General features: G+C 35.0%; 1 protein-coding gene across 1 annotated transcript in view; it reads right to left on the reverse strand.

Moving 5' to 3' along the window:
* Positions 1–15,383, reverse strand: part of LOC142356394 (uncharacterized) — a 64,281-nt gene extending 48,898 nt beyond the window's left edge. The window contains exon 1 of the mRNA XM_075408315.1: positions 14,965–15,383. Within this exon, the coding sequence (XP_075264430.1) occupies positions 14,965–15,131 (167 nt within the window). The 5' untranslated portion in view covers positions 15,132–15,383. The remainder of the gene's footprint in view (positions 1–14,964) is intronic.
* Between the last annotated feature and the right edge of the window lie 5,456 nt (positions 15,384–20,839).

Genomic DNA, 20,839 nt, shown 5'->3' on the forward strand with positions numbered 1-20,839 from the left:
GTTTCCTGACACTAAGGAATTGTTTTTTTTTTTAAATTTTCGTTGGCCCAAATTGTTAACAGCTGAAGCCTCTGTGTAACCAATAAAATTTTTTATATCCATCTCAAGAAATGCAGACATATCTATCAAACATATGTTTGAGAAAAAAAATGAGAAAAACGTTGGTTTTATACACTTTTTTAGATAGAAACTGTAATCCTCATTACAAATCAACTCCATCTGACAAATCCTGTTCTGCAGACAATAATGCAGTATCAAAAAGACTGTATTAGGCAATAAAATTTCGAAAGTTCAAAAATCTTTAGTCAGGTCTACGTTTTAGAACTCTTTTCTTGGGTTGGTGGTGGGGGTGAGGGTGGCAATTCGAAACTGAGCCTAAGCTTCAGGCTCGAAGTGCCCCCACTGTTTTTGGCCTCTCACACAATGCAGGGTTATGATCGTTATTTTTAATCCGACATTTTGTTAGTCTTGTACTTAGTGTCTCGTCAAAAATTGGAATTTTGTTGGAGTTCCATAAGTAAAAGTTAGTTTCTTGACACTAAGAAATTCTTTTTTTTTGCTTTCGATGGTCCAAATTGTTAACAATTGGAGCATCTGTGTGACCAACGATATCTTTTTTTGTGTACACCCCAAGAAAAGCAGATATATCTATCAAACTTACGTTTGGGAAAAGAAAGAAATGAGAAATATTTTGTTTTGTACTTTTTCTTGCATAGAAACTGTAATCCTCATTACAAATCAACCCAACTGAGCAACCCTGTTCAACAGACAATATTGCATTATCATGCAGACTGTATTAGTTGATAAAAGTTTCGAAGGTTCAAAAATCTTAAATCAGGTCTACGTTTTAGAACTCTTTTCTTAGGTTGGTGGTGGTGGGGGCGAGGGGGCACTTCGAACCTTCGCTTAAGCTTTAGGCTCGAAGTGCTCCCCTTTTTGGCCCCCAGACAATGCGAATTCGTGTAAGTTATTTTTTTCCGACCTTTTGTCAGATTTGTATTTAGTGTCGCGTGAGAAACTGGAATTTTGTTGGACTTCCATAAGTAAAAACTTAGTTTCTTGACACTAAGAAATTGTTTTTTTTCTATTTTTGGTGGTCCAAATTGTTAACGGTGTGAAATTCTAAGTGACCAAGGGAATTTTGTTTTGTGTAGAAAACAAGAAATGCAGAAAATCTATCAAACGTATGTTTGAGAAAAGAAAATAATTAGAAAAAAGGTTGTTTTATACATTTTCGTACAAGGAAACTGTAATCCTAATTACAAATCAACTCCAATTGAGAAGCCTTGTTCTGCAGACATTATTGTATTATCATACAGACTGAGTTAGGCAAAAAAAGTTTCGAAGGTTCAAAAATCTTATGTCAGGTCTACGTTTTAGAACTATTTTATGAGGTTGGTGATGGTGGGGACGAGGGGGGCACTTCGAACCTGCGCTTAAGCTTCAGGCTCGAAGTGCCCCCCTTTTTGGCCCCCCAGACAATGCGAATTCATGTAAGTTGTTTTTTTCCGACTTTTTGTCAGATTTGTATTTAGTGTCTTGTGAGAAACTGGAATTTTGTTGGACTTCCATAAGTAAAACTTAGTTTCTTGGCACTAAGAAATTGATTTTATTCTATTTTTGATAGTCCAAATTGTTAACGTTGTGAAATTCTGTGTGACCAACGGAATTTTGTTTTGTCTAAGAAACAAGAAATGCAGAAAATCTATCAAACGTATGTTTCAGAAAAGAAAATAATTAGAAAAAATATTGTTTTATACATTTTCGTACATGGAAACTGTAATCCTAATTACAAATTAACTCCAATTGAGAAGCCTTGTTCTGCAGACATTATTGTATTATCATACAGATTGTATTAGGCAATAAAACTTTCGAAGGTTTAAAAATCTGAAGTCAGGTCTACGTTTTAGAACTCTTTTCTTAGGTTGGTGGTGGTGGGGGCGAGGGGGGGGCACTTCGAACTTGCGCTTAAGCTTCAGGCTCGAAGTGCCCCCCCTCTTTTGCCCCCAGACAAAGCCAATTCATGTAAGTTATTTTTTTTCCGACCTTTTGACAGACTTGTATTTAGTGTCGCGTCAGAAACTGGAACTTTGATGGAGTTCCATAAGCAAAATTTAGTTTCTTGACACTAAGAAATTGATTTTATTCTATTTTTGGTAGTCCAAATTGTTAACGTTGTGAAATTCTGTGTGACCAACGGAATTTTGTTTTGTGTAAAAAACAAGAAATGCAGAAAATCTATCAAACGTATGTTTCAGAAAGGAAAATAATTAGATAAAATATTGTTTTATACATTTTCGTACATGGAAACTGTAATCCTAATTACAAATTAACTCCAATTGAGAAACCTTGTTCTGCAGACATTATTGTATTATCATACAGACTGTATTAGGCAATAAAACTTTCGAAGGTTCAAAAATCTGAAGTCAGGTCTACGTTTTAGAACTCTTTTATGAGGTTGGTGATGGTGGGGACGAGGGGGGCACTTCGAACCTGCGCTTAAGCTTCAGGCTCGAAGTGCCCCCCTTTTTGGCCCCCCAGACAATGCGAATTCATGTAAGTTGTTTTTTTCCGACCTTTTGTCAGATTTGTATTTAGTGTCTTGTGAGAAACTGGAATTTTGTTGGACTTCCATAAGTAAAACTTAGTTTCTTGGCACTAAGAAATTGATTTTTTTCTATTTTTGGTAGTCCAAATTGTTAACGTTGTGAAATTCTGTGTGACCAACGAATTTTTGTTTTGTGTACAAAACAAGAAATGCAAAAAATCTATCAAACTTATGTTTGAGAAAAGAAAATAATGAGAAAAAACTTTGTTTTATACATTTTCGTACATAGAAACCGTAATCCTAATTACAAAACAACTCCAATTGAGAAGCCTTGTTCTGCATACAAAATTGTATTATCAAACAGACTGTATTAGGCAATAAAATTTTCGAAGGTTCAAAATCTTAAGTGCCGCCCTCTTTTCTGGCCCCTCAGACATTGCGCTTTTATAATCGTTACCTTTGGACCGACCTTTTGTCAGTTTTGAACTTAGTGTGGCGTCAAAAACTGGAATTTTGTTGGAGTTCCATAAGTAAAATTAAGTTTCTTGACACTGAGAAATTGTTTTTTTTTACTTTCGGTGGGCCATATTGTTAACAGTTGGAGCCTAACTGTGACCAACGAAATTTTTTTTTGTATAAAACCCAAGAAATGCAGACTCATCTATTGAATTTGTGTTTGAAAATGGAAAAAAAGAGAAAGGAATTTGTTTTATTTTTTTTACGTGGAAACTGTAATCCTCATTACAAATGAACTCATATTGAGTCCCTGTTCTGTCGATTATTGTACTATCATAGAGAATCTATTAAAAAAGTGAGTTTCAAAAGTTTAAAATCTTAAGTAGGGTCTACGTCTTAGAACTCTTTTCTCGGTTGGTGGTGTGGGGTGAGGGGGGCACTTCGAGCCTGACCCTAAGCTTCAGGCTGGAAGTCCCCCCATTCTTTGGGCTCCACAGACAATGCGCGTTTATGAGCGCTATGTTTGGCCCGACCTTTTATCAGTCTTGTACTTAGTGTCGCGTCAAAAACTGGAATTTTGTTGGAGTTCCATAAATAAAATTTAGTTTCTTGACACTAAAAATTGTTTTTTTTACTTGCGGTTTTTCAAAATGTTAAGAGTTGGAGCCTCTGTGTGACCAACAAAACTCTTTTTGTTATACAACCCAACAAGTGCAGACATATCTATCAAACTTAAATTGGAGGATAGACAAAACTGAGAAAAAGTTTTGTTTTATACTTTTTTTTACATAGAAACGGTAATCCTCATTACAAATCAACTCCAATTGAAAACCCTGTTCTGTAGGCAGTATTGTACTATCGTACAGACCGTATTAGGCAATAAAATTTTCGAAGGTTCAAAATCTTAAGTGCCCCCCTCTTTTCTGGCCCCTCAGACATTGCGCTTTTATAATCGTTACCTTTGGACCGACCTTTTGCCAGTTTTGTACTTAGTGTGGCGTCAAAAACTGGAATTTTGTTGGAGTTCAATAAGTAAAATTTAGTTTCTTGACACTGAGAAATTTCTTTTTTTACTTTCGGTGGGCCATATTTTTAACAGTTGGAGCCTAACTGTGACCAACAAAAATTTTTTTTTTTGTATAAAACCCAGGAAATGCAGACGCGTCTATTAGATTTGTGTTTGAGAATGGAAAAAGAAGAGAAAGGAATTTGTTTTAGAATTTTTTTACATAGAAACTGTAATCCTCATTACAAATGAACTCATATTGAGAAACCCTGTTCTGTCGATTATTGTACTATCATAGAGACTGCATTAAAAAAGTGAGTTTCGAAAGATTAAAATCTTAAGTAGGGTCTACGTCTTAGAACTCTTTTCTCGGGTTGGTGGTGTGGGGTGAGAGGGGCACTTCGAGCCTGACCCTAAGCTTCAGGCTGGAAGTCCCCCCATTCTTTGGGCTCCACAGACAATGCGCGTTTATGAGCGCTATGTTTGGCCAGACTTTTTGTCAGTCTTGTACTTAGTGTTGCCTCAAAAACTGGAATTTTGTTGGAGTTCCATAAATAAAACATAGTTTCTTGACACTAAGGAAATTTTTTTTTACTTGCGGTATTTCAAAATGTTAACAGTTGGAGCCTCTGTGTGACCATCAAAACTCTTTTTAATATACAACCCAACAAATGCAGACATATCTATCAAACTTACATTTGAGGATAGACAAAACTGAGAAAAAGTTTTGTTTTATACATTTTTTCTACATAGAAACGGTAATCCTCATTACAAATCAACTCCAATTAAAAACCCTGTTCTGTAGACAGTATTGTATTATCACACAGACTGCAATAGCCCGAAAAGTTTCGAATGCTCAAGAATCTTAAGTCAGGTCTACGTCTTAGAACTTTGTTCTTGAGTTGGTGGTTTGGGGTGAGGGTGGCACTTCGAGCCTGAGCCTTAACTTCAGACTCGAAGAGCCCCCCACCATTATTTTGGCCCCACAGACAATGCGCCTTTATGATCGTCATTTTTGACCCGGCAGTTTGTCAGCCTTGTACTTAGTGTCGCTTCAAAAACCGGAATTTTGTTGGAGTTCCTTAAGTACAATTTAGTTTCTTGACACTAAGGAATCGTTTTTTTTCAATTTCTGTGGTCCAAAATACTATAGGTTGGAGCCACTGTGTTACCAATGAATTTTTTTTATATACACCCAAAGAAAAGCAGACATATCTATCAAACTTACTTTTGAAAATAGACAAAACTGAGAAAAACTGAGTTCCTTAAGAACAATTTAGTTTCCTGACACTAAGGAATTGTTTTTTTTTAAATTTTCGTTGGCCCAAATTGTTAACAGCTGAAGCCTCTGTGTAACCAATAAAATTTTTTATATCCATCTCAAGAAATGCAGACATATCTATCAAACATATGTTTGAGAAAAAAAATGAGAAAAACGTTGGTTTTATACACTTTTTTAGATAGAAACTGTAATCCTCATTACAAATCAACTCCATCTGACAAATCCTGTTCTGCAGACAATAATGCAGTATCAAAAAGACTGTATTAGGCAATAAAATTTCGAAAGTTCAAAAATCTTTAGTCAGGTCTACGTTTTAGAACTCTTTTCTTGGGTTGGTGGTGGGGGTGAGGGTGGCAATTCGAAACTGAGCCTAAGCTTCAGGCTCGAAGTGCCCCCACTGTTTTTGGCCTCTCACACAATGCAGGGTTAGGATCGTTATTTTTAATCCGACATTTTGTTAGTCTTGTACTTAGTGTCTCGTCAAAAAAAGGAATTTTGTTGGATATCCATAAGTAAAATTTAGTTTCCTGACACTAAGAAATAGTTTTTTTGCTTTTGATGATCCAATTGTTAACAATTGGAGCATCGGTGTGACCAACGAAATCCTTTTTTGTGTACAGCCCAAGAAAAGCAGACATATCTATCAAACTTATGTTTGGGAAAAGAAAAAAATGAGAAAAATTTTGTTTTGTACTTTTTCTTGCATAGAAGAGAAAGGAATTTGTTTTAGAATTTTTTTACATAGAAACTGTAATCCTCATTACAAATGAACTCATATTAAGAAACCCTGTTCTGTCGATTATTGTACTATCATAGAGACTGCATTAAAAAAGTGAGTTTCGAAAGATTAAAATCTTAAGTAGGGTCTACGTCTTAGAACTCTTTTCTCGGGTTGGTGGTGTGGGGTGAGAGGGGCACTTCGAGCCTGACCCTAAGCTTCAGGCTGGAAGTCCCCCCATTCTTTGGGCTCCACAGACAATGCGCGTTTATGAGCGCTATGTTTGGCCAGACTTTTTGTCAGTCTTGTACTTAGTGTTGCCTCAAAAACTGGAATTTTGTTGGAGTTCCATAAATAAAACATAGTTTCTTGACACTAAGGAAATTTTTTTTTACTTGCGGTATTTCAAAATGTTAACAGTTGGAGCCTCTGTGTGACCATCAAAACTCTTTTTAATATACAACCCAACAAATGCAGACATATCTATCAAACTTACATTTGAGGATAGACAAAACTGAGAAAAAGTTTTGTTTTATACATTTTTTCTACATAGAAACGGTAATCCTCATTACAAATCAACTCCAATTAAAAACCCTGTTCTGTAGACAGTATTGTATTATCACACAGACTGCAATAGGCCGAAAAGTTTCGAATGCTCAAGAATCTTAAGTCAGGTCTACGTCTTAGAACTTTGTTCTTGAGTTGGTGGTTTGGGGTGAGGGTGGCACTTCGAGCCTGAGCCTTAACTTCAGACTCGAAGAGCCCCCCACCATTATTTTGGCCCCACAGACAATGCGCCTTTATGATCGTCATTTTTGACCCGGCAGTTTGTCAGCCTTGTACTTAGTGTCGCTTCAAAAACCGGAATTTTGTTGGAGTTCCTTAAGTACAATTTAGTTTCTTGACACTAAGGAATCGTTTTTTTTCAATTTCTGTGGTCCAAAATACTATAGGTTGGAGCCACTGTGTTACCAATGAATTTTTTTTATATACACCCAAAGAAAAGCAGACATATCTATCAAACTTACTTTTGAAAATAGACAAAACTGAGAAAAACTGAGTTCCTTAAGAACAATTTAGTTTCCTGACACTAAGGAATTGTTTTTTTTTAAATTTTCGTTGGCCCAAATTGTTAACAGCTGAAGCCTCTGTGTAACCAATAAAATTTTTTATATCCATCTCAAGAAATGCAGACATATCTATCAAACATATGTTTGAGAAAAAAAATGAGAAAAACGTTGGTTTTATACACTTTTTTAGATAGAAACTGTAATCCTCATTACAAATCAACTCCATCTGACAAATCCTGTTCTGCAGACAATAATGCAGTATCAAAAAGACTGTATTAGGCAATAAAATTTCGAAAGTTCAAAAATCTTTAGTCAGGTCTACGTTTTAGAACTCTTTTCTTGGGTTGGTGGTGGGGGTGAGGGTGGCAATTCGAAACTGAGCCTAAGCTTCAGGCTCGAAGTGCCCCCACTGTTTTTGGCCTCTCACACAATGCAGGGTTAGGATCGTTATTTTTAATCCGACATTTTGTTAGTCTTGTACTTAGTGTCTCGTCAAAAAAAGGAATTTTGTTGGATATCCATAAGTAAAATTTAGTTTCCTGACACTAAGAAATAGTTTTTTTGCTTTTGATGATCCAATTGTTAACAATTGGAGCATCGGTGTGACCAACGAAATCCTTTTTTGTGTACAGCCCAAGAAAAGCAGACATATCTATCAAACTTATGTTTGGGAAAAGAAAAAAATGAGAAAAATTTTGTTTTGTACTTTTTCTTGCATAGAAGAGAAAGGAATTTGTTTTAGAATTTTTTTACATAGAAACTGTAATCCTCATTACAAATGAACTCATATTGAGAAACCCTGTTCTGTCGATTATTGTACTATCATAGAGACTGCATTAAAAAAGTGAGTTTCGAAAGATTAAAATCTTAAGTAGGGTCTACGTCTTAGAACTCTTTTCTCGGGTTGGTGGTGTGGGGTGAGAGGGGCACTTCGAGCCTGACCCTAAGCTTCAGGCTGGAAGTCCCCCCATTCTTTGGGCTCCACAGACAATGCGCGTTTATGAGCGCTATGTTTGGCCAGACTTTTTGTCAGTCTTGTACTTAGTGTTGCCTCAAAAACTGGAATTTTGTTGGAGTTCCATAAATAAAACATAGTTTCTTGACATAAGGAAATTTTTTTTTACTTGCGGTATTTCAAAATGTTAACAGTTGGAGCCTCTGTGTGACCATCAAAACTCTTTTTAATATACAACCCAACAAATGCAGACATATCTATCAAACTTACATTTGAGGATAGACAAAACTGAGAAAAAGTTTTGTTTTATACATTTTTTCTACATAGAAACGCTAATCCTCATTACAAATCAACTCCAATTAAAAACCCTGTTCTGTAGACAGTATTGTACTATCATACAGACTGTATTAGGCAACAAAGTTTTCGAAGGTTCAAAAATCTTAAGTCAGGTCTACGTCTTGGAACTCTTTTCTTGAGTTGGTGGTGGGGATGAGGGGGGAATTCGAACCTGAGCCTGAGCTTCAGGCTCGAAGTGCCCCTACCCCTTAGTTTTTAGTTCTCAGACCTTGCCCGTTTATGATTGTTATTTTTGAGCCTGAGCCTAAGCTTCAGACTCGAAGAGCCCACCACCATTACTTTGGCCGCTCAGACAATGCCCGATTTTGATCGTCATTTTTGGCCCGGCATTTTGTCAGCCTTGTACTTAGTGTCGCTTCAAAAACTGGATTTTTGTTGGAGTTCCTTAAGTACAATTTAGTTTCTTGACACTAAGAAATAATTGTTTTTTTAACTTTCGTTGGCCGAAATTGTTAACAGCTGAAGCCTCTGTGTAGCCAAAAAACTTTTTTATATACATCTCAAGAAATGCAGACATATCTATCAAACATATGTTTGAGAAAAAAAATGAGAAAAATGTTGGTTTTATACACTTTTTAGGTAGAAACTGTAATCCTCATTACAAATCAACTCCATCTGACAAATCCTGTTCTGCAGACAATAATGCAGTATCAAAAAGACTGTATTAGGCAATAAAACTTCGAAAGTTCAAAAATCTTGAGTCAGGTCTACGTTTTAGAACTCTTTTCTTGGGTTGGTGGTGGGGGGTGAGGGTGGAAATTAAATTCGAAACTGAGCCTAAGCTTCAGGCTCGAAGTGCCCCCACTATTATTGGCCCCTCACACAATGCACGGTTATGATCGTTATTTTTGATCCGACATTTTGTTAGTCTTGTACTTAGTGTCTCGTCAAAAAAAGGAATTTTGTTGGATATCCATAAGTAAAATTTAGTTTCCTGACACTAAGAAATAGTTTTTTTGCTTTTGATGATCCAATTGTTAACAATTGGAGCATCGGTGTGACCAACGAAATCCTTTTTTGTGTACAGCCCAAGAAAAGCAGACATATCTATCAAACTTATGTTTGGGAAAAGAAAAAAATGAGAAAAATTTTGTTTTGTACTTTTTCTTGCATAGAAACTGTAATCCTCATTACAAATCAACCCAACTGAGCAACCCTGTTCAACAGACAATATTGCATTATCATGCAGACTGTATTAGTTGATAAAAGTTTCGAAGGTTCAAAAATCTTAAGTCAGGTCTACGTTTTAGAACTCTTTTCTTAGGTTGGTGGTGGTGGGGCGAGGGGGGGGGCACTTCGAACCTGCGCTTAAGCTTAAGGCTCGAAATGCTCCCCTTTTTTGGCCCCCAAGACAATGCAAATTCATGATAATTATTTTTCTCCGACCTTTTGTCAGACTTGTATTTAGTGTCGCGTGAGAAACTGGAGTTTTGTTGGAGTTCCATAAGTAAAACTAGTTTCTTGACACTAAGAATTTGTTTTTTTTCTATTTTTGGTGGTCCAAATTGTTAACAGTGTGAGATTCTGTGTGACCAACGAAATTTTGTTTTGTGTACAAAACAAGAAATGCAGAAAATCTATCAAACGTATGTTTGAGAAAAGAAAATTATGAGAAAAAACATTTTTTTGTACATTTTCGTAAACTGTAGTCCTAATTACAAATCAACTCCAATTGACAAGCCTTGTTCTGCAGACAGTTTTGTATTATCATACAGACTGTGTTAGGCAATAAAAGTTTCGAAGGTTCAAAAATCTTAAGTCAGGTCTACGTTTTAGAACTCTTTTCTTAGGTTGGTGGTGGTGGGGGCAAGGGTGCACTTCGAACCTGCGCTCAAGCTTCAGGCTCGAAGTGCCCCCCTTTTGGCCCCCCAGACAATGCGAACTCATGTAAGTTATTTTTTTCCGAACTTTTGTCAGACTTGTATTTAGTGTCGCGTCAGAAACTGGAGCTTTGTTGGAGTTCCATAAGTAAAATTTAGTTTCTTGACACTAAGAAATTGTTTTTTTTTCTATTTTTGGTGGTCCAAATTGTTAACGGTGTGAGTTCTGTGTGACCAGCGAATAAATGTATGTGTGAAAATAATGAGAAAAAACTTTGTTTTATACATTTTCGTACATAGAAACTGTAATTCTAATTACAAATCAACTCCAATTGACAAGCATTGTTCTGCAGACAGTTTTGTTTTATCATACAGACTGTATTAAGCAATAAAATTTTCAAAGGTTCAAAAATCTTAAAACAGGTCTTTGATTTAGAACTCTTTTCTTGGGTTGGTGGTGGGGAGCGAGGGTGACAATTCGAAACTGAGCCTAAGCTTCAGGCTCGAAGTGCCCCCACTATTTTTGGCCTCTCACACAATGCAGGGTTATGATCGTTATTTTTGATCCGACATTTTGTTAGTCTTGTACTTAGTGTCTCGTCAAAAATTGGAATTTTGTTAGAGTTCCATGAGTAAAATTTAGTTTCTTGACACTGAGAAATTGTTTTTTTTTTACCTTCGTTGGGCCAAATTGATAACAGTTCGAGACTATGCGTAAATAACAAATTTTTATTTGTATACAACCCAAAAAATGCAGACACATCTATCAAATTAGTGTTTGAGAATGGATAAAAAAGAGAAACAAATTTGTTTTATACTTTTTGTACATAGAAACTGTAATCCTCATTTGAAATGAACTCCAATTGAGAAACCATGTTCTGTCGACATTATTGTACTATCATACAGACTGTGTTAAAAAAGTGAGTTTCGAAAGTTTAAAATCTTAAGTAGGGTCTACGTCTTAGAACTCTTTTCTCGGGTTGGTGGTGTGGGGTGAGGGGGGCACTTCGAGCCTGACCCTAAGCTTCAGGCTGGAAGTCCACCCATTTTTTGAGATCCACAGACAATGCGAGTTTATGAGCGCTATGTTTGGCCAGACCTTTTGTCAGTCTTGTACTTAGTGTTGCCTCAAAAACTGGAATTTTGTTGGAGTTCCATTAATAAAATTTAGTTTCTTGACACTAAGAAATTGTTTTTTTTATTGCGGTGTTTCAAATTGTTAACAGTTGGAGCCTCTGTGTGACCAACAAAACTCTTTTTAATATACGACCCAACAATTGCAGACATATTTATCAAACTTACGTTTCAGGATTGACAAAACTGAGAAAAAGTTTTGTTTTATGATTTTTCTACATAGAAACTGTAATCCTCATTACAAATCAACTCCAATTGAAAACCCTGTTCTGTAGACAGTATTGTATTATCATACAGACTGTATTAGGCAACAAAGGTTTCGAAGGTTCAAAAATCTTAAGTCAGGTCTACGTCTTGGAACTCTTTTCTTGCGTTAGTGGTGGGGTTGAGGGGAGGGGGGGGGACTTCGAACCTGAGCCTGAGCTTCAGGCTCGAAGTGCCCCTCTCCCTTATTTTTAGCCCCTCAGACATTGCGCGTTTATGATCGTTGTTTTTGGCCCAACTTTTTGTCAGTTTTGTAATTAGTGTCGCTTCAAAAACTGGAAATTTATTGGAGTTCCCTAAGTAGAATTTAGTTTCTTGACACAAAAAATGTGGTTTGTTTTTTATTTTCGCTGGTTCAAATTGTAAACGGCTGGAACCTCTGTCTGACCAACAAAATCATTTTTTAATATACACCCCAAGAAATGCAGATATATCTATCACATTTTTTTTGAGAATAGAACAAAAATTGAGAACAAAAGTTTGTTTTATACTTTTTACATAGAAACCGTAATCCTCATTACAAATAAATTCCAATTGAGAAATGAACTCCAATGCACTCAAATCAACATGATCAAGTCTAACTCTGACCACATTTTTTAGGAACAATTCAAAAATAGAACCTCTTCTTCTGGAACAAAGCGAAGATTGACATTTCTTTCTGACAAGAGCCAAAATATGACTCACGCTGACAAGAACAAACAAAAATTGACAGTCTTCTTTAGAAACAAATAAAAATTTCTTCCTTAGGACCAAACCAAAGATCGAATTCTTCTTCAAGGAAAGAAAATAATTGAACTTAAAAGAACGAACGTCAGGAACAAACTTAAGACGAACCAACTTTTTCAGGAACGAACACAAATCTGACCCACGTCTACAGGAACAAGCCAAAATTCAATCAAATAAATCAAAAACAAGTTAAAAATTCACCAATTTTTCGAACAAAACAAATTTTGGCCTTTTTGTCAAGAAATAACCAGAATTTGACACCCGTTGACAAAAACAAACCAAAATTTTGACCACACTTTTCAAGAACAAAATAAAACCCGACTCAAGTTTTCGTACGAAAAAAATATTCGACACACGTCTAAAGAATCAAACCAAATTCTGGGCTCGAATATCCTGGAACAAATCAATATATGACCCCCTTCATCTGGGAAAAATCAAAAATTTGAGCCATATTTAAAACAATGAACCAAAAACTGGCCCAAAATCTGGCACTTCTTTAAAAACAAACAATATCTGACCCAATTCTCCAATGAAAAACCAAAGTTTGACCCCTTCTTCAAAAAAAAACCTAAATCCGGTGCATTCTTTCCTGAGGAAATCACATTTTGACCTCACGTGTGGTATAAAGAAGGCACCACGTGGTAAAAAGCGTGTGGCGGTTACAACAGTTGCATAAATTACTTCACAATGCATATTTTTTTACTATATTCTGCCATTCTTTTCTTTTCATTCTTCATATTGCACAAAGTGCAAGACAAGTTATGCGGCAAGAGATAATCAAATACTGCAGTAGAAATTTACCGTTGCTTCAGATTTTCCTCATATACTCTGCTACCCCCACCCAACCCCACCCCCAACACACAGACAACACACGCACACACACATACACAGACACACACACACACACACACACACACACACACACACACACACACGCACACACACACAAACGCACGCACGCACACACACACGCGTGAGCACACACACATACAAACGTACAAACTTACAAACAGACAGACAGACAGACAGACAGACAGACAGACAGACAGACAGACAGACAGACAGACAGACAGACAGACAGACAGACAGACAGAAAGGACAGACACGCGCACACACACTCACACACACTCATTTCCGCGCACAAACTCCAGTCATATGCAGCTGATATTCTGGCGGCCAAAAAAAATGTTTGGCTGATTTCCGGAGCGTTATTTATTTTTTCATGTCTCTTTACGGTCAAGAATACAATCTTTTACGAAGCCCGTAACTCCAGATGATGCCATAGGACTAAGTTCATGGTTGATATTTTCTTCATATGTTGTGAGTTATTGCTTCGAACGTATGAATTAATTAGCAATGCCCATAGACACACTCATACATCTATTCGGATCTGTCCCCCAGCTTAGTGGGCGCCTGTTATTTGCACCACCAGACGTACGTGCCATCTTATTACGTAATTATATACTGTGTAATGGCACGTTCTCTCTAAATTGGGGCGCAAAAGGTACTGGGATGGGCACCAACGGAATATATCCATTAATTCAAATGCATATTGGTGTTCACCTGAAAATAGCTGAAATCATCAGTAGGGTTGAAGAGCTGGAAAGTTTTATATTAAACTTAACTGTATTTTTGCGAAACTTAACAAACAGCTGAAATTTGTTCCATAAATGTTTTGTTTTGTCCCGTAGTTTTTGTAAAGAGATCGGTTTTAGAAACATTCATCTAACTCGAACAAAACCGCCTTAATTCGATAGACAGGGTTTTCAAGCACTGCTTATGTCGGAAAAATGAATCAGTTCAAACTAAAATAAAAAAAATAAAAAATAATCTGAATCTGACAGACTCCAAAAAACGGAAGCTGATTGAGGACCCTCCGTCATAATCGTTTCCAATATGGTAGAATCCAGGGTTCCAGTGATCTAATTTATGCATGAATAAATGTTGTTAAATGAATAACTAACGGAGAATGATTAATTCAAGATGATACACTTTAAAATCACTGTTTTTCCTGTTATGATTTTAAAAAGTTTTACGTTTCTTAAAACCGTTATTCTGAAACTATTGGTGTTCACCTCAGAGACCCCTATTGGTTTGAGAAACTATTGTTTGAGCTAGAAACAGCAGTAGGACTGAAGATTGGGAAAAGTTATGTTAAGCTTAACTGCAACTTTGCACAAACTTGAGAAAATAAATTAATTGCTTAATAAATGTGTTGACGTTTCTCCTAAAACGTGTTTGTTGTGTTTTACTCAAGATTTGTTTGAGGAATTTTTTTGTCGTTTCACTGCTGAATGCAATCGAAAACTATTTTCAGGCAAACACACCTAAACTCGCTCGGATAAAAATTTACCTGAACTGCAATTCAGGTGGGGTTCAGGTGCTTTTACGACTGAAATTCAACAAAACTTCCGGTTACCTGAACCTGGTTCAGGTAAATTTACCTGAAATTTTTTAGTATGTACGTTAAACGTATTCAATTGGAGGTGCCTAATTTTGATATCAATCATTTTTTTATTGTTAGTAAATTGTATACTTTTATTGTAAATTGCTAGTATTTTTTTGGAAATAGTTACCGACATAAACGTTTTTATAGTTCCAGAAAGTAAAATTCAGCATTTTCGTTACCTGTTTATTTCCTGTTTACCAATTTTGAAGGTTTGTGTCAAAGTGATTGACGTGTTCTGGCAAGAGGTTGTGTTATCGACGTAGTCAATTTGCCCAAAGAAATCAGCAGCTGCCACGGTAACGAAACCCAAACCCAGCAACACCTGGAGAAGATTTTTGGCGGCCATTTTTAGGCAAAAACGAGCGAATGTGAATCAAAATTTTCAAATGCACGTGAAGACAAATATTGATTTCTTTTTTACTTCGTCAGCAAGTTGATTACTGATACACAAACTGCTTGGCAACTGAATAATTTTCTGTTCTCTTCAAACAAAAAGACAGAAAAATGTGCCGAGTTTTATTTTCTGAGATCAAAATGAGAATCTAGTCTTTCATAATTTGTGCGTGACATCTACTTTAGACTCCAACGAGCTTTTTACTGTAACATAATAGACTACTCAACTGATTAATTTTTTGTTCATTCTGTGACGAAACCATCAGAAAAGTTAGCTGAGTTTTATGTTTTGAGACTAAAACTCTGTATATAAGTTTTAATTAAACTAATGGGTGTATGACAACTACTTAAGATTTACTTTAAATCTCTTCGGTAAGTTACTTAATATTTATTAAAAGACTAACCAAGTGATTAATTTTGTTCTTCAGAACAAAAATTGAAAAGTCAAAAGAGTGTGGTGAATTTTACTCTCTGTGATGAACATAAAAACTGTAGATAACGTATACTTGAGTTTAGGTCGTTAAAACTATTTAAAATTTTTCAGATATATTGGTTTAATTCCGATGTACAGTTTTTAAGTAGGTTGCCTGTATTCATAACGAGCTCTTGAATACAATAGTTAGCTCTTTCATATTTTCTTTTCTTAACAATGCGCATGAACAACTTTGAAAAACGGTTTAAATTGGCCATAAAATAACTTGGCTCTAATTATCTGTTATAAACTACTTTTGTAGTCACATTGTAAAACTACAGTAACAAGACAACTTAAACTATGCTTAGTAACAAGCAATCATCTTACATAACTTTTACATAAGATAACAATAAAAAGTTTTCACGGTTTTGGCCTGCACTTTTATTTGTCTTTTACGTATTAATACAGCACCTAATATGTAGAAAATTCCATCAAATAAAATTAATCATTCGATAGCCTAATTCAACTCTTTTAACCTGTTTTCAACTATTTTTCATCTGAATAATTCAATCAGAAAAATACTTCAACTGCAACAATTTCAATGATTATTCAACCGAATAATTCGACAATTAGAATAATAATTCACTTCATCATGTTTTTTCTTTAATTCTGAATCTTTTAAGAACAAGGGGCTCATTATGAGGTACTCTAGGAACACGAGGTCCGTATAAACTTCACTCGGCGAATATGTTTTCATCAATGCAAAACATTAGGGCGGTGATTGTTCAAGCCAAACCTCCGGCTCCGAGCAATGGGTGCGCAAATAGGAAAAATAATCCTGCTGTTAAGCATGAAAAACTTGAAGGGCAAAATTTTCAACATGATTTTGCGTTTAATGAGCTGAAAAGGTTGAATTTATGTAAAAGGGGGCGCTAATTTCAACGCATCGAATTTTAAAACCTTATTTGTCACCTCCCGGGTCGAGGTGTCACATCCATTCAACGCAAAATTATGTAAGGTAAGCGGTGAATGCGGGAACTATTGTAAGATACGCGGTGTATGAGGTGAAATTACATGAATCAGGCGGTGAGTGCGGTGAAAAAAACTTTATCGCTTGATAGTGGTGAACTTACATAAATTCACCGATCAGAAAAAAGTGTCAAAAAGATGTAAGATTAGGGGGTAATGGGAAGTAGGAGAGGAATTGATCGATTTAACCCCCCTAAAATTACGCATTAATCCTACATCTTTTCGACACTTTTTTCTAAGCGGTGAATTTATGTAAAATTACCACTAGAGTAAACGGTAAACATTTCACAGATAAAATATGTAATTTCACCGCTAAAAATCACAAATCTTACAAAAATTCAACGCGCATGTTTTACAGAAAATAGAGTGATTTTGATTTAAATTCAATTCAAAACCCGAGAAATTAGTGAAAGGTGGGGCAATGGAAGAAGAAGTGGATGTCATGCAGTAGGTGAGAGGTTTGAACCCGTGTAAGGCAGGTAAATTGTAGTAAGCGGTGAAATGTGGTGAATTTTTGTAAGTTCACCGCTTACTGTAGCGGTGAAGTTACATAATTTCACCGCAAAAATTTTGTACGAAATTTGCGGTGAAAAAAAAACAACTTGTCACCGCTTATCTGGCATAATTTTCCAATTTTTCCTCGACCTTGGCTATGTTATTATGAAAGCTTAGAGCGCTCTCTGAGGGACACGAACCACTGACCTTTTCCATGTTAGATTCCCCTTCTAACAATTTCTCCAAATCTTACAACTCGTTACAATTGTTTTCCTTATAAAATAGATTGAAACCACGTGAAAACATTTACAATGGAAGGTGGTGAATGCGTTGAATTGTGGCAAACACAGTAAAACCTTGAAGCAGAAAACTCTCCCTTCCCACAACCCTTCCTGGTCATTATTGGCCACACAACATTAATTTTTTTAGGATCAACGCTAAAAAATTAAGCGGCGAAATTCTGGATGAGCAACGTAAAAGTGAAAATAAATTATATTACATCAAAGTTAAAAATTGCTTGGTTTAAATTATTAAAATCAGGGCTAAATAAGATACTAAATTATGTGAGCGTAACGCCTTCACAGCAGTTCTTACAAATTTTTGCGTTTCTTAGCTCTCATACATCAGTCCCTATTTATCAGAATCAACCCTTAAAGGGTTATTACCAGAGTAGTTTTATGTTTCCTCAAAAGTTTAGCCATCCAATTTGAGGATTTCATTCACAGCATATCTGCTTAGAATGAATTTGTGGCACCAGTCATTGTTTTATGTGTCATATATGACCTTGTATGATTTCCAAGAAATTTTTAGGTTTTTACAATTTTTAGGCTTTGAATTTTTTATACGATCCCTGTATGATCTCTGGGAAATCATATATGACCTAGTATGACTACTAAGAATTTTTGTGAGCAACCCGGGTATCCAAAGCTATTCCCGCAAGGAAAAAATTGAAACAAAAACTTTGGAGATTTAACACTTTAGAATTAAGACGCTGAAAATTTGAGACAGAATGTTTAGTTGGTTTTCTTTTTTTTGTTTTGTATGAGCGGGAACAATTCTAGCCAATTTATTATGGATAATTATGAATTGTTCGCTCCAGTGCAAAAAACAAAAGAAAGTGAATGTTCAAAGCCTCTTTTGATGTATTAACTCGGTTTATAAGTCCAGTTATAAATCATTAACTCTAGTTAATAAACCAGCAACAACTAACTAAACATGGTTGACTATTTAACTCAGTCAATCAACAATAATGGTCCCATTAATGAAAACAAATAAAAAATTAGTCGCTTGACTAAACCAATTAATTATTAACTTTCTTGATCTATGCAACTGGCACGAACTACCTGTTTTTGTGGACTTCGAGAGGCCCCAAGGCCAGCACTTCGAATCTCCAGCAGTCCATTTGAAACAAATTTTCTCCTCTTACAAAACTATATAACATCAAAACTTTATATCAATTGAAAATTGAGAATAATAGTAATCGCCATTAGTAGAAAGCCAACTCAGTACAATACTAAAACATATAGATTAAACCAAGTCACAAGACAACATTGCCTCTCAAGTAAATTGGATTAACCTAAATTGAGATAAACTTCTCTTTTCATTGTACATAATCATTTCATATTGTCTCTAATCATTATATATTATGAAAGATACAAAAAAATTATGATATATATATATATATATATATATATATATATATATATGTATATATATATATATATGTTTTATATATAAATATATATATATATATATATATATATATATATATATATATATATATAAAGGAGGCTCATTAATGTGCACATGAATTTCGGACCTACATTTTTTCCGATGATCTACATTTTTGACTTAATTGTCAATAAAATAGGTGTTTGAGTTTTAAAAAAATCGTTTTACACTCAAGCTACTAATTGAATACGATAATGCCATGCCTCATAACAGCGCTCACAAGATCTGCCAATAAAAAGACTACGAGAAGAAAACAAAGAAAATAAGCGAAACTAAAAAGTTAACGGAAAACCTCAATATCTGAATGTAAAAGCACCTAGCAAACAACGTCAAAATACAATCAGAGAAGACATTAACTGCACAAATTTTCTTTTACCCTAATCATACAGAAGACGGGACTTTTCCTTAATAAGACTAGGTAACAAAAAAATAAAGAGGAGAAAGTCCAAAAAATATCAACATTTTTTAAACCAAATAATTTCAAACGTCTTAAAAATCATTAGCTTTTAACAAAATAATTCTCGATTAGCTTACTATAATGTCATTACGAAACTTACAGGACCTGTTTTTTGTTAGACTAAGCCATAGAACAGGACTAAAGACACAGAAGTTATCTAAATATTGTTTTTTTATTTCAAAAGTTATCTATACTAATTGAGTGAAAATGAACCTGAACAATTAAAGAAGTTCATTTAGGTCTCAATCGAAATTAAAAGAGCTCTGTTATTGCGCGAACAAGGTAAAGGAAGAGATAAAAAACACCAATATTGACCACTCACAAAATATTTATGAAAACGCATATTTTTCCAGAAACAAAACATCACTACGACACAAAATCATTGGTAAGATTAATTTTTGAATTACAAGAAGCTTGATGGGACCTTTCAATGATGAGAAAAAGCTACAAGTTGATGAAAAGAACAACAAAAAATTTACAAAAAAACAATACAAATAACAAAAAACGAAAAAAAATAAAAAAGAATCATATCATAAAATTTACGACTATTCGCTATGAACTAACTGCATAGAGTACCATTTTTCATACAATCCTCAATTAGATGCTTGTGCGACCTCTCAGCACTTTACGGATACATAAAGAAAAAAAACAGAAAAAACTTTGAATTCTAAAAAAACTGAGACGAAAGTGTCGAAGCAATTAAAAAACAAATTTTTCTCTACAAACAATTCTATTTTCATTTAAACTTTTAACAACAATAAAATTCTTTTGTCTTTAACAATAAGACTTCAAAAAATCAACAAATATGGACAATTATTTTGAGGCCACGAAATTTTTGAGATAACCCGTAGTATCAACGACTTTAAGTTCAATAGATTTCCACGGAAGTCAATAAATACGCTACGTTACGCCTCAAAGTGAAAACGATGCTGTTATTTGTTGACCAGCATGCAATAGGACATCAGAATAAGTCTTATGACTATGAAAACAATAACAAATAAACACAAAAACCAAGAATTCATTAGAAAAATGCAAGAAGAAACTGACAAAACCATTTAATCCAAAACATTTTCTCTGAAAACTTTATCCATGATTCTTTTAATTTTTTTTGAGCCCATGGGATTTATCAATGTTAGCATAATGCGATAAAATTCCAAAAGGAAACCAAATTACGAAAACAAAATATCCAAAAAATAAAAAACATATATGGAAACTCGTCGCTTAGAAGTCATAAAGCCAAAAAATGAAGATAAAACAAATAGGCAGATTGTTTTTGGTTGCAGTACAAATTACGAGGGTCCTGTTATTACTTAGGTTGCCTTAGAGTTCGCAAAAATAAGTTTAAGATCGGTTAACGTCCAAAAAAACATTCGAAAAATTATCTTTTAAGGTCTTAACAACCATTCGTTGTCCACTCAAAGTACCAGATAGGTTCAATTAATGCTTCTTTGGAAGACTATCGCAATTTCATTCAACTTTTCTATGACATAGGACTTGTGAGCGATTCCTTGAAAGCTATTTTTCTGTTCATTGGGCA

The sequence above is a fragment of the Convolutriloba macropyga genome, unplaced genomic scaffold (assembly GCF_964194025.1).
Source record: "Convolutriloba macropyga unplaced genomic scaffold, txConMacr16.3 SCAFFOLD_995, whole genome shotgun sequence".
Taxonomy (NCBI): domain Eukaryota; kingdom Metazoa; phylum Xenacoelomorpha; order Acoela; family Convolutidae; genus Convolutriloba; species Convolutriloba macropyga.